The sequence below is a fragment of the Anneissia japonica genome, unplaced genomic scaffold (genome assembly GCF_011630105.1).
Source record: "Anneissia japonica isolate Jap-2015-1 unplaced genomic scaffold, ASM1163010v1 scaffold2471_len1564793_cov202, whole genome shotgun sequence".
In the NCBI taxonomy this organism is placed as follows: Eukaryota; Metazoa; Echinodermata; class Crinoidea; order Comatulida; family Comatulidae; genus Anneissia; species Anneissia japonica.
Genome location: NW_022709610.1, coordinates 1,374,538 through 1,390,165, shown reverse-complemented (window position 1 = coordinate 1,390,165; position 15,628 = coordinate 1,374,538). Strand labels below are relative to the sequence as shown.

Sequence of the window (15,628 nt, the reverse complement as noted above, 5' to 3'; positions counted from 1 at the left end):
ATAATAATAATAATAATAATAATAATAATCATTAAATAGTAATTTATCACATTGAGGGTAAAATAAAGGTTATTAGGCTTATCTGATATTAAGCTGAAAATGAATAAAATAAATAAAAACACTACAATAACACTACAATAACACTACAATAACACTACAATAACAGGCTTAATAGATTTAGCTATTGCGTTCGCGTGTTTTGATGTTTTTCAAACCAACATAGAACTCATTTCCTGATGATGATATAATTAATGTCGAAATATTGAATCCCAACACGATGACGTGTATTTCAATACTTGGAGTATGTATTATACTTTCTTATCTGAGATTAATCACTGGACCTTTCGGTTAACATAGAACTGTTCCCTCAATTCAAATTAAAGAATTTAGTACCTGTACGCAATCTTTGCAAATATTTTTAATATGATTTTGTATTTTAGGATACTACATACACTTATACAATTCACATGGTGGTTCCCACAGAAAAAAAGGCAAATTTAGCTACAGAACGTTGTGATTTACTGGCGCACATAAAGCTATTAACGAGTTCTTCGTGTTATGTAAAAGACACCTTTTAGTTTACTGTGCACTTCAGGATTCTCAGAGGACCTCTTGAAATAAAAGCTTTCCTGGAGGGCGCTGTTGATAAGGTGTTTAACAAACACTTGAAACTCAAGTTGAAGTCAATGCGTTTCCATCCATTAACTCGGGGAGCGTACAAACCAGCATTAAATGTTTGTATTATATATAAAATGATACTGAAAAAAAGAGGGTGAAGTTGAAAAGAAGGGTATATTGTCATCAAAATGCTCCGTTTTCCGAGCTATTAGAATGACCTGACCTGATTACATGCATGCATCCATCCATCCATCCATCCATCCATCCATCCATTCATCCATCCATCCATTCATTCATTCATTCATTCATTCATTCATTCATTCATTCATTCATTCATCCATTCATCCATTCATCCATTCATCCATTCATCCATTCATCCATTCATTCATTTATTCATTTATTCAATTATCTAATAACATAAATAAACCCAGCACTATCTTGGCAGATTCTCAAGAAAAAAAATCACAAGACTTGAGTACGGTACAAAAGCACAGTGTTCCTAAAGTGTAGAGATACAAAACAAAATGATGAGAAAGGTTAGGAATCAAAATTTTGTCAAGATGCAAATTACACTAAAAACCATACTGAGGATAGATGTCCCCACTTAACGAGTCGTACCTTATCTGCATACACCCAGAAAATGTTAATGATGCCCAAGCACAGCAATCTAAATCTACTCGTCTTCTTTTTTGTACAAATGGCTATCATTTATTCCACCGATGAGTGGACTTTACCATGACATTACTATTACTCACTGTAGTACCAAGTTAGCTGGAGTTGTGAAATCCACAATCTTCAACAAGTCACGGTATAGGGTCTACTGCTGTTTAGTATATACTGTGCCCGATAAGATAATACATATTACATCAAACGTATTATTATCATATTCAAAGTTATAATCAGTTTCTTTTATCTAGTTTCAATACTTCATTTAATGCCTTACCTTCTAAGTGGTATTTAGAAAGTGATTTTTGTTTTATTGTTGGATATGCTGACATTTGAAGTATTCTACAGAAGAAAATGAAAATGAAACACTATGTGCACTAGCATGCCTACATAACATTACAGTTATACATTTGCATAGTACTGTACATAGATAATATTACTATCGATAATTATCCATTATTCTCTCCATCCCATTTATGAAAATCAAGCATCAAACAAGATAAAAACAACATATCAAATCAATCATATTGAGGCCAATAACCTTGCACGGAATGGTCAATATTTATCACAACGATTGTTTGCTTTCTAGAGAACACACTTCATGGGCTAGTGGGTCCGAGCAAAATATCGACACAGAATAAATTGCTTAATTTCACCAAATAATAATACATCGTGTGCGTGTTCCGAGAATATCTCCACTAAAATGGAAACAGAATTGGGTGTTCGCGAGTCCAATGACATGCGTGTTTATGGAAAATAAAACCTACGTAACATTTCATGCAAACAAAATGAATACTTAAACTTTATCGGAAAGATTAATTACGTAAATAAGCCTCACAAGTACGTACTTAAAAGCTTATGAATTAAAACTTAACAATATGATGAATTGCTAATATGTGATACAAGGATATCTTATGTCACAAGGAGGTGAGATATAGATACAAATTATCAATTTAGTTCATATTATATTATTCCATTGGTCAAGGCCTCAACATATTTTGATAACAACATATTAAAATTAAAAATGATAAGAATAACACAACCTATATAAACACCTATATGATATGGAGATGTGGTTACGATGCTTAATGCTATCTAGATCAGTGAAAACACCTTGATGTAAGATTACTTAGGGGGAAAATACTCATCATTAATACATCTAAGGAATGGAACATTTCAATAGGCCTATATTTACAAGTAGGCCTATCTAATAAATACTTATTGCTATATAGGGCCTACTTATACTCGCCGTGTGGGATGACATTTCCACTGATGTCAAAAAACTTTCTTACTTCAGAATGACCAGCATTTCTCTGTGAAAAACTCTATTATGATTATGGTTTTCTTTTAAATAGTTTGTTACGTCTCAATTTGTATACATAGCTGCATGCCCCGTAATCTCTATGCCTTCTTTATAAATATTTAAGCCTATTAATAATAATAGTAGTACTAGTAGTAATAATAATAATAATAATAATAATAATAATAATAATAATAATAATAATAATAATAATAAATTAATAACCTTAACCTTAATAATACAAGAATTTATACTTTATTTATATTAGAATTGTTATCAATAATATTATTATCATCCGTTATTATTATTAATAATATTTATAATGTTGTTCATATTATTCAAAATATGTGACCGGCTCTGGCAATCAATTTTGAATTTTTCCTACAGACGGCTGGTTTTTCCGCCACCACCACCATACATCATCATCATCATCATCATCATCATCATCATCATCATCATCATCATCATCATCACCGGACCTGTATTTATAATGAGGCTAATATCAGTATGGGAACACAGATCTTAGTCGGCAATAACGATAATTGAAATAAACAATGACAGAATAAAGGTGCCACTTAAATTAAACCCCCTACAACATGGGGCAAATAAACAAAAATATGTTAACAACAGGCAAGTTCTATAATATAAGAAAGAGCCAGAAAGGCGGAAATAGAAACTCTTATTTGATATAGAAAAATACGGAAATATATATATAGGCCTAATGACTAAATAGAAATGCATATACAAAATAATAATAGGCAATTAAATGTGATAGATTAGATTTGATAGAAACTATACAAGTCAATGGGTCTATATCTGTCTCTTATACACATCTAGATGTGTATAAGAGACAGTTATTATATTCATTATCATTATTATTATTATATTCATTATCATTATTATTATTATTATCATTATCATTATTATTATTATTATTACTATATATTATTATTTATATTATTATTATTATTATTATTAATATTACTCAATATTATTTAAACTAAATTAATTAGTATCAACGCCAGCCATGCATGGCAGCAACGTCATTAGAGTCATTTCAACCATTACGGTGGCTGCATTTAAACAGCTACGGTATTACTTAATGTTATCATCTCAAACATCCGCACCAGACTTTACAAGTCATTACGAAATGAATTACCGTACATACACATAATCGGCAATTAACACCTTGAATGTTTAATTAAACTCCCTGTTAAGTGTTTGTTATCTTTCTCTGGCGGTGAGTAAAAGCAGGACTTATGGAAGTATTTACTATCAATCAAATTAACCCACACGTTTTAGAATTCTCAACATGCGTTGGAATGGCAGTGACTACATTTTTTTTAATAGATAGCTAATGAACAAGAAAGGGGAAAAAACCCACTTTACCGACCCAACTCAGTTCACGTCTTCATTCAATCATCATCAAACATTGAACAAATTCATCTGGATCCAATATTAATTATCGGGTTGATTTGTACTTTTTTGATGATCCAATTAATATATATTTTTATAATATTAAGAAAAACGTACTCACACTGATAGAATATCAGCAAAACATCGTGGGTACGTTTTTCTTAATATTTAAAAAAAATATTAATTGAACCATCAAAAAAGAACAAATCAACCCAATAATTATCAAATCAATTTACAGATATGTTTTAAAGTCGACAAAAGATTAGAAAGACCTTCATGAAACTCTGAGGACCATTAGTTTTGTGAAAGGTGATGGGAAAGGGTATTCTACTTCGTTCTTACTTCAAATTTTTATATTTGGAAACCCAGCTAAAATTCAAACACCCTCATAAAAAATGAATAGGCCTATAGATAAAATGGCATTCTTCTTCGTGTGGTGTCGCGATGTTGTTTTCCCCTCACACCATTTAGAATAAGAAAGTTTAAAAACCATCATTAATTCGTCCCAGTCTATAGGCTACTGCAGATTTAAAGCATTATTATTTACAGTCATAGGCCTGAATAAAGAATGTGACTTGCTTACAAAAAAGAAATGCTCTTCAAATTTGTTACTACTTTTGCGCTATATTACCAAATGGTATCAGTTGTAAAAAAAACTGTAACGAGAGAGTACCGTACCTGAATAACCATTGTTGTACTTTATCTTTAGATATCTGTTGGACTTCCGTTACTTCTGATTTGAAAGGCAACTTTACATGGAATACTACAGGTGCTGGACAATACGCGTACCTGCCATGTCCTAATAGTGTCTGGCCATACTACCACGCTAGTTACATGGCGTACAGACCTTGCAATCCGCCCCCACGTCATAAGTACTTGTATGACCGCATTCTACAGCACTCCTTTAACTCATCTTGGGGAGATCCTGAAACCGGTATGTGTCGATGGTACTCTAACATCACATTGGCACTGGAGGAATTACGTGACAGTCTACAGGTGTCTTTGGAAAGAATGGTAATACCGGTGTATAATATCTATATTGTCTCTCTTGCCATTTAAAATGTTATAGGTCTATTTTTAAAGCAATTAATGATTTAGTTTCCGCGTTTAGTTCGGTGATATTTTCAAGTAGGCCTAGCTTTTAAAGTGAGTTATTCTGTACCTTATTTAGGTACAGAATAACTCATGAGTTACCGTATGACAACGCCTTGAGAATAACGGTGTTACAAAATCTCAGTGTTGTGGTTTTAAAAGCACTTGTCATTATTATCGTTACCGGTATATTGTGTTTTCAAATGAGCATTAATGATCCATACTCTTTTGAAGAGAAACAAATGTGATGCAAATATTAACAGTGCCATGATTTAGTAATATCCTGCTCCAGTCAATGTATTTGAACGATCGACGGTCCCGCAGCCAATTTTTCGCAGGAGACTGTACCGTTGATGTCGTTTTAATCTATTGTTACAGAAACATCGCGAAATAGGAAATACCACTGAAGTAATCGCCTACTTGAAAACAGTAGAATTACTCCTCAGAGATGAAAACCCGTTGAATGAAGAGGATGTGAAGATGACTGCATCCATATTTGAACTGGTTTTGAACTATGGAATTTCAAAGGTGTTTGAGCTGACGTCAGCTGTCGGGGATCAACTAACACTGATTACAAGTAATATATTAGACATGAATCTTGAAATTCTTCAGCGATCAGATGCCGCAACATTAAAGTAAGAAGATTTCTTGAATTTCAATCTTAGTTGCCGGCACTAGCTTTTATGTATTAATATGGCATAATAAATATATACATATCAAAATTAATACAAACATTTTTGTTTAAAACACAGCGTACTGTAAATTCGAATTTTCAATGTTTACATATACACAGCAGACCTGAATTCGAATGCCGGTTGGGGCGGGGGAGATTTTTTTATACTGGTAAATTCATCTTCTTGTATAAAAAATATCTTTTGGAGATCCTGTCTGTGAAGTTCTTAAGAAGAGTCGTAATACGCTGATTTCTGTTTAGTGTGTTGTGTCAAGTAGAGAGTGTGAAACCAATATTATAAAGGAGATACGGCGGTCTATTTATTGCACATACAGTATGCATATCTTTAAATTCCAAATCACTGCGGTGTGGCCTACCTTGGATGAGGTTTTTGTAATAATAGTGTAGCGATTATACGGAATAAAAACTTTACCAAGAGTGTTACTTTTTCAAATGTTAATCAACAGTATAGCAATCAACCTAGAGAAGTATGCGGAGGCGGTGATACTTCCACAGAATACAGAAAAAATTGAACATCATACACCAAACCTGATGATTGATATAAATCAACCAAAAGGGAGTGGATGGTTCAACTTTCCCCGTGTATTCAGCTTTACAACCAATAGCCAAGGAGGTGACGATTCCGATGGAATAACTGTTGTTACTATTGATGTAACAAATTGGGAGCCTAGATGTAAGCTTATTGTTTTTCAATTCTATTTCTTTGACAGGCAATATAAGCCCTACAATAATTATGTAAGCCTCCTGTTAATGCAAGTATTGTTTTTTAGTTTGAAAATAAAACATAGGCCTATTTCCATTTCAGAAATCAAATGCAATAAATATATTTTATCACCATCGTCATCATCATCACCGTAATCATCACAATCACCATCTTCTCAATGCTGACGTCTTTTGACTTGACACATAAAAAAACCTCTCCAACGAAACGAATGATATTTTACAAATATTTTTAAAATTTATTATTTAATCATAAATGTTACATATTTGAACAATAAAATGTATGTTTAACTACACCTGCATCAACGTCATTAGGTTATATTAAATAGTGTTAAAAGTTGTTAGCCTAAAATTTATTTATATATATTGCTTATCATTTTAAATATTTTTATCCCATTAATATGATGTATTTCAAATTTTAAGGGTTGCACTTTTCATTTTATGCTTTTGAGCAGTCCTAATTGCATGGCTGTCTTTATATTCTGGACATTTCAAAACCAATTTTGTAATCAACAATTTATCGTTAAAGCTTTTAGATTCTCGTTCTACATCCAATAATGACATTGTTTTACACCTTTTTATCATATTTTATTGTATTGTCTTTGTGCGTTTCGTTGAACTGTTTTTGTCTGCGGATTGTATTGTTTTATTGTGAACGCACCGTATATCATATGGCACTGATGCAAAAGTGTAGATTTCAAATAAAGTTATAAGAAAATATAATTCAAAACTAATAAATATTGGTAATAAATGGTGATATTTTGTTTTGTTTAAAGCATATAAGGTCGATCCTGATACTGACAGCGTGCGAGTACATAGCACTTCAACGGTCGTCAGATCAACTGTGATTTTGTACTATACTGCAAAGTTTTTCATTCCCGTTAGTGGTACTGTCACACCTATCAATGATAACATTATGCTTTATTTGCACGCATTTGAAGATGAAAACGAAGTCGATTTGGTTAATGACCCTATATCCGTGACTTTCCATCATCAAGCTGGGAATAGTGACCCGGTGAGATATCCGCATTGTTTAGTTATATGCTTATTGTTTTTAAGGTATAGTAGGCCTACTATGAAGATTTTTCATTTTGAATCATGTGTTGTTAAAATAATGTTACTTTTTTTCTCAGTCTAAAACTCCAAGCCTTGAATGCGCTGCTGGTAATCTCATACTGAGCAATATGACGATTGATAAAATAGAAACTGATTTTACTCCTGGTATGTACTTAAACATTAATGGTTCAATGTGTTACTAAATAAAATACATCGCATTTCCGACAAAGGCCTACATACATCTCCGTTAGTTACAAAAGTGTGTTAAATAAATAATTACTACACTTCGATACAGCTGATAGAGCATATTATTACAAATTACACTGTTCGTTATGTTTACATTAAGTTATGTTTACATTAAGCCGATAAATCATTGAAGTTTAAAATACGCCGACTACCGGTAGACCTACATTATTATTCCATAACAATTTACTCTTCTTTTTTTTTTTACTAACGTAGGGCTTATCAGAGCTGATCATTCTGATCACAACTTATAATTAATAATTGATAGGGCCTATCTGATGAAAATTATACATAACTAAATCATCTAGATATCACAGATGTGAGGGCGTCATACAAAATAATGTATTCTGCCTTTCAGTCGAGCTCTCGTGGTCGGCATCCGAATGTCGTTTGAATTTTACGAATGCTACATACACTCATTGCCTATGTTACAACCTTGACCTAATTAGTCTAATCGAAGAATTAATCCCGCCCACCGAAGCCCCAACTGACCCACCATCAGGCTCATTTTATTGGCTGGTAAGTTTATGTATTTTAATTATTCGGTTATTATTTCTCAAAACCAATAACGATAAGACCAGAAACCTCCAGGCTCATAAAAAAAGTAAAAAGTATACACACTAAATTTATAACAGTCTAACACCATTTTATGATGAAATAAAGTGAAGATTCAGTTGAGTTTTATTATTTTCATACACATTAGTAACATAAGTAAGAATACCAAAGGACTCTGGAATGCCTTCTTGCAATTCAGAACAAGAGCGACCGCTCACCGGTCCTCGCGTTCTTCCCCGCTTAAATACGGTACAGGCGCAAGTTATTTGGGTTTTTTTGAAGAGCTAATAAGATAGAAATTTTTAAATGATTAGAATGTTTATTTGTACAAAAAAATTATAAAAACATTATTCAGGATGATCATTTGTACAAAATTAAATATCTTAAATTGAAAAAAATAGAATTTCTTAAAAGTGGAAAAAAATTGAAACTCAAAACCTTAAGTTCTTGAGAACACTTAACCGACCGCGCCATCAATGCGACGTTCTCTATTAGTGGTAATGGCAGTAATTTACAGTCCTTGCTGAAACTCCGGTTTTGTTTTGTAAAGGAGGAACCCTTGGGTCCACCTTAAAAAATGGCGATGAACGTTTGTTGGAAATCACCTCTAGTTTATGTGTACAAAATTTCCTGCACGTCCGTTCAAAACATGGCGACGCTGGACGCTTTTAAAGTTTTGGTAACAAGAACAGTAGTTAATCTCTGGGGTCAGCGCCTTGCGCGGACCCAAAAAATTAACTTACATAAAAGATCATTAACAATAGCACATCTAGTTATATAAACCAGAGTATTTTTTTATTTGATTTTTTCTTGTGTTACAGGGATTCCCCTATACCGAGGGCATTGCAATTGTCAGTTACATCGGCTACTTATTATCTATAATCAGTTTGATCTTAACTATATTGACGTATGCCATATTTCCGTGAGTACGATAGTTACAATTTTAATAGATCCTTCTAAGTTAAAGTGGCTGAGCTCACAATACCTTATATGCTTTAAAAAATTAAACATTAGCTTCGATTGGTTGTGATACAGGTGTAGCTATACTGAAATCCTCACCTGTTGAATGATGTTTACATAAACTGATCGTCTCCTGTAATTAAGCATCCGGTCAAATCAAACAAATAAATATTTTTCATTTATAATTAGGAAGCTACGGAGAGGTCGGCCAACGTTGATCCTGGTAAACCTAAGCATTGCAGTACTGTTTCTTTTACTTGTCCTTGTTCTGACTTCAATCACGTCTAACAGTATATCAGGTTGCCGTTGGGCAAATTTTCTACGTTCGTATTTCATATTGGTAACCATGATGTGGAACGGTGTGGAAGCAGTTAACCTCTACCAAGCACTTGTGAAGGTATTCACACCATACACCTCACACTTCGTTCTCAGAAGTGGTATCGTAGCATGGGGTATGTACTGAAATTGTATAACATATATTTTATTGCGGAGGTTTTTAAAAAATGTTATGGCATCTCACCTTTATGTTTAATTAACAACCTTTGTGTAAATGTACCCGTTATAAATAATTTATTTCATTATATATTATTAGTAGTAATTAAGAATAATATTATTAATTATGAATATTATTAGTGTTACTAATAATAAATATTTATCGTGTGTAAGAGATTTTTCCTGCTGTTTGCCATGTTTTCATCATCATCATCATATCATCATCATCATCATCATCATCATCATCATCATCATCATCATCATCATCGACTTCGTGATTGCCGTTGTCACCATTACCATCAGTCGATCAGGCCAGGTAAACCATCTGTTTCTTGCCTATTCAGGAGTCCAGTCGCTTCCAACTGTGTACAGCGTTTCTTCACTCGCAATGCCCCTCCCTGGCCGAATCGACACTCACGGGGTAGAACAGTGGGCTTGTATAACTGGCTTACTTCTTTAATACTTTAATCTCTTTGAAACTTTCATTAGTCTATCTTGCCTATACATTTAAATAGTTCATTCATACTGCAATCATTCTACTAATATTTTAATCACTAACATTGCGTCACACTCTAATGTGTGAGAGTTACTCTGAATGTAACAGCAGCTCAACATGGCATTGTTTAACTTCACAGGTATTCCAATGATGATTGCTGTTACTCCATTTGTTGTCTCAACGAAGTGTTATGATGGATCTTACATCAACTGTGCGTTTAAGTAAGTTTTGCACTCCGAGTCCCACAATTCAATTCAACATATTTAAACAATTGATTACTTGTCAAGGGACAAAAATTAATGTCTAAATCGTCTTTTTGACGAAATGAATATTCACTTCAGTATTATCACAACAAAACGGCATTATTATCATTAGGTTTTTTTGTAATTATAATATAACATAAATATCGATCGAGATTGCTCATACATTATTTTAATGCACTTTGTCATTATAGCTGTAAGTTACCGACGTGGACTTTTTACTGGGTATTTGTGTTCCCTATGACACTTATAGTGATTTTCAACGCCACGGTTTTTGGACTTGTTCTTAGAGTCATCAAAGACAAGACACAAAATGACAGTAAGTAGACCTACTCAGTAATTTTATGATTCATGTATTTTGAGATATTAATGAGAACTTTTGATAAATATTATCTTGGATTAGATTATTATTTCAGTGTGAGATATATACACAAGCACATCATGCTTATTTTTTGTGAGGTCATTCTGGTGGTGAATACAGCAGGGGTCAATTCCCAACTCTTTTCTCAAGACAACTGCATTCATAAACGGCTTGAACGTCTCATCCGAAAGACGATGTGCTATTGAAAGTTCAGTCCTCCAAATGAAACACGAGAAGAGCAATGAAAAGGCTAGATAGAAATGAACCGATGACAAATGTGTCCACAATCCAGCGCACACACAGTGGCTACCACCAGACTGAGCTAAGCTGCTTCTTCATTAAGCTCCTTCTTCCATTCACATCTTTTAAGCAAGTACTATGCTAGTCAGTTTACATGACATTGTAAAATTCTTCCCTTTATTATTATTAGGCATTCCAAAACAGTTTAATCTACAATTTATTGTTTTACAGATAACCGTGACAATCGATTGAGTCAATTGCGTGGAGCAATCGCCTTGTTTGTTCTCCTTGGCCTAACATGGGTATTTGGAGCTGCGGCTATTATAAACTACAGTTCTGCTGAGAGACCACTACAAATAACACAAATTGTGTGTCAGGTAGGTATCGTCTTTCTAATCTAATACTATTTAGTTTAAAGTTATGACACTACTAGAGAGTTTGCTTTTATTGGTATTTAAAACTTTACATTTTTAAAAATAACCACGTACCACACCTCTGCACCATACTTTCAAAAAGGTATCCCGTTAGGCCTAATCGAACAATTCTGCAGTTTGATATAAACATCAAATTAAAATCATCAAAACCAAAGGTACAAAGCAAATGTGTCAAAATTATCAAATTAACTGGTAAATAATATTTACTTTCAGGCACTGTTTGTCGTTGGGTTAACGTTTCAGGGATTTTTCATTTTCGTGTTCCACTGCGCACGTTACCAAGACGTTCGTCAGCAGTGGAAAACATCGCTGTCGTTTTTAAATTTGAAACGATATTTGAAAAAACGGCGACACAATCGTCAAAAACGCAAGTCATCAGACAGTCAGGCATCCACTTCAGACTTGGTATCAATGACATCAATGACAACTATGATGGACACGAGTGTTTGATAGATCTAGGCAGGACATCGGATCACTGCCGTGAAGAAACTCTCGGAAAAGGCCTAAACATAAAGCTTGGAAGAAAGAGCGAACTCTCTTGATACATTAACAATTCTCATCAGTAAACAAAAAGAAGTGTAACGTTATCTAACATGACTGTGTATTGCAAAGAGCTGAAGTAATTACCTAGCAAACACAAAACGTTCTTATAACGTTAGCGAACGTTGTGGTTAGGTATGTCACAAAAAAATCCTTCACACAACGTTGTAAGAACGTTCAAACGTTGTGAGGTTGTAAAAATTACGTACATATGGTTCTACAAAATAACGTTTTTATCACCAAACTGTAACGTTATTATAACGTTCTTAGAACGTAATATTGTTAGCTGGGTAGACGTCAGCACCAGGCAGCATTTGGCCAATGCGCGAAATTCAAATGTATTCAACGTTCAGAAACGGAGTCGGTGCACTTAATAATTGAGTCAGCCTGTTCAAAACCGAAGTCAGTTAAAAAAGTGTTACCGGTATAGCTTGTTTAAAAACGAAGTGAGGCGTTTTAAAAATTCAACATTCTTCAACATAAGGTGAAGAAACTACGAATGGCAGTTCGACACAGAGGATGCAATATATTAAGACAGCATTCAGGTCACATAAAGAGAAGATTCATGTTATTCTAAGTGGAAACAACAACATTTCTCTTACCAAAAATGTATTTATTGTATATTAATTTATCACCAGGTATCGGTTATTTTGTGCAAGTATCTGTATTTATATCGTTGGTATTTTAAATATTTTTAAACTGAATGTAAAGACATCTATAGACGATAACATACCGTGCCGATATTAGACTATTACCGTAGGCCTACCTAACTGGTTATAATAAAACAAGTTAGTATTTCAAGTAAATTTTTAATATTATTATTAAAAATAATTATTATTAATAATTATTATTATTAATAATTATTATTAATAATTATTATTATTTTTTTATTATTATTTTTATTATATTTTTAATTTTTGATATTCTAAACTGCATGTATAACATGATACCCGTGGTAGTGTTTTACATAACTGGTAAAAATAAATGTAAACTGTAGTAGTTAATATATTTATCAGATTATTTCAAATTAAATGCCGCAATGCCATGATAATTACAATCACTAACATCGAGCCTTGGTTGGTTGAATTTTAGAATCATTGTCGACTGGCACAGTGTAAGTATAATATATAAACAAATATCATAAGATTCAGGATTCTCTATTTTCAATATAATTACTAAATGTATTGAGGTTCTCATATTGCTGTAAAAGGTACCGTACCGTATACATACACATCCAGACCATACATTTAAACAAAAAGTAATGTCAATAAAGAAACCGCTTTTTGTGAAAGGTGATTCGACTTTATAGGACTAAACAGTTATTTATGTAATCTCATTTATATCTACTTCTACAAGTTGCTTTACTCTTTGTTGTGTTGGGTAGAGTTAAGTTTTGCAGTCTAATTTTTTGTGGAAAATGAGGGGGATGGGGTGTGCGTGCGCCACGTACGCCCCCTCTGATAAGAGTTGGTGGATAACAATGAAATGGTATGATATATAAAATAAAGAATATATTGATCATGTTTTAATAATAATAATAATAATAATAATAATAATAATAATAATGTCATCTTATTAGGCACACGTATCTATCTCTTGGTAGAGCTGCTCGTGGCGCCGTTTTCCACCTGCAGAATGTAGATGTAGCCTTTTTCTGCATTATTATATGAAAATTTTTAATTTTATTTAAATTATTTATTTATAACACAACAAGGTATCACTGTATTCTCAAAATAATATTGTGCAAGAATGGAGTTTGAAATAAAATTTTAAAAAAAATGAATTAAACCTATTGTAAATACTTGTTTCGGTCTGAGGCATTAAAAACATAATTATATTATGCTGGGAGGAATGTATCAAGATGTTAAAGAATATTAGTCAAAAGCTGCAGTCGTTTGCTTTGTTGTTTACCGATTAGCCTATATAGTTATTTAACTTGAACAAACCCCAAAAAGTAATGAATTCAAATTATGTAGAATTAGAACACCAAGTCCTAATGTTTGCTGCACAAAGCTCTACACTTTCATCTGTCAACTATAGAGTTGTTATAACTGAGCTCTATGCCCCTGGTATTCAACTTTCAAATCTGGTGAGACCAGCTGCGGGCCGACATATTTTCCAATTTTTTTCAATTACAACCCCGTCCATTCTCTTATAAATGCCTACAAGTCTTTCTAATAATAATGCCTAATATACTGTATGTAGGTCTATCATTTTTCAACATCAACTATGATTGGCCTTGATTGTAAAAGATCTAATGCAGTAGTAGATAAAGTGGTAGGATAGGGACAAAAAAAAATCTTGCACCCAATGTTCTCCTATCCACTAGAACCCAAACATAAAAATCCACTCAAATACTAGGCTATTTAAAAGCAATGCCAGCGCCAGACGTTCCACGATGATCAAGTCCGATATCCCCCAAAATTTCCCTTCCATTTACGTCAGCCCCATCATGGTTGGGGGTGAGGTGAGAAAATTTTAAAGATAGACACCTCTAGATGGAAATTGCACTCTCACCAATCTGTAAAAAATACTTTTTTAAAACTAGGGGTCAAGGGTGGGTACGTGTCCTCGTGGGAGGGGCGCCGAAATGGAAGAATGAGAGTAAAAAAATAATAGAGAAAACATGACGAAATTGATTATGTCGTCAGGCATGAATATTTTCCAGTTAATATTAAGGATCTGGATGTAGTTAGTTTATTGGCAAATTTATAGATTGTGTCTTTTCAGTCTATTTCGACCGTTTTCTCTCTTTTTTTTAATCTTGTTCAGTAATGACTACATGTCACAAACATTTCGGGTAATACAGTATACCAGTGTGACCACTACTTGGGTATTTACCCAAGATCTTGGGTATTTTCACTTGGTTTTGGGTTCTTTGGTATTCCGTTCAAAACCCTGGGTATTTATTTTTACTAAGAAAATTAAATATTTTTATCTTAGAGGAAAAATTAAGAAGTAACAAAGTATATTTCAGTTCATTCAAGTAAGTAAAACTCAACGAAGTGCACATAACATTCTTAATTGACTGTTAATCGCTATAAAAATGGGTTCAGAATTGTTTATTTGTGATTTGCGTTGCCATTGATCTTACCTAGTTAAAATGCATTGCATAATAAAACTTGATCACTGGTCTACTCTGATAACACTGGGTAATTTCGACCCAGTCATTGGGTATATCAAAAATTGTGAGTGGTCACGCTGCAGAATACAGTTCCAAGACAGCGACGTCGAGCGAATGTTGTGAAATCATGTTGACAGTAGCTATTCTTGACAGCAATTTGACATCTGAAAGGTCATTGTTTGTCAAAAAACAAGAGCCTAAGACGACTGAAAAGCGGAGTTTCCTTCTTTCGTTCTGCCGGGTAAAATCAATTACTGTAGACGACGTTTTAGACTAACCAACACGTACCAACGTCCGCATTAGTCCGGGGGCATATGTCGAAAAATGGGCTCCCGTGGGATTTTTGTGATCATTTTAGTTT

General features: G+C 33.3%; 1 protein-coding gene across 3 annotated transcripts in view; it reads left to right on the top strand.

Moving 5' to 3' along the window:
• Positions 1-12,084, top strand: part of LOC117106760 (adhesion G-protein coupled receptor G6-like) — a 14,516-nt gene extending 2,432 nt beyond the window's left edge. For all 3 annotated transcript variants that reach the window (XM_033248185.1, XM_033248184.1, XM_033248183.1), the window contains 12 exons: positions 4,710-5,014; positions 5,471-5,727; positions 6,233-6,459; positions 7,283-7,521; positions 7,640-7,727; positions 8,164-8,324; positions 9,182-9,282; positions 9,510-9,772; positions 10,448-10,529; positions 10,763-10,887; positions 11,401-11,546; positions 11,817-12,084. In XM_033248185.1, coding sequence (XP_033104076.1) covers positions 4,710-5,014; positions 5,471-5,727; positions 6,233-6,459; positions 7,283-7,521; positions 7,640-7,727; positions 8,164-8,324; positions 9,182-9,282; positions 9,510-9,772; positions 10,448-10,529; positions 10,763-10,887; positions 11,401-11,546; positions 11,817-12,053 — 2,231 coding nt within the window. In that variant the 3' untranslated portion in view covers positions 12,054-12,084. The remainder of the gene's footprint in view (positions 1-4,709; positions 5,015-5,470; positions 5,728-6,232; positions 6,460-7,282; positions 7,522-7,639; positions 7,728-8,163; positions 8,325-9,181; positions 9,283-9,509; positions 9,773-10,447; positions 10,530-10,762; positions 10,888-11,400; positions 11,547-11,816) is intronic.
• The last annotated feature ends 3,544 nt before the right edge of the window (positions 12,085-15,628 follow it).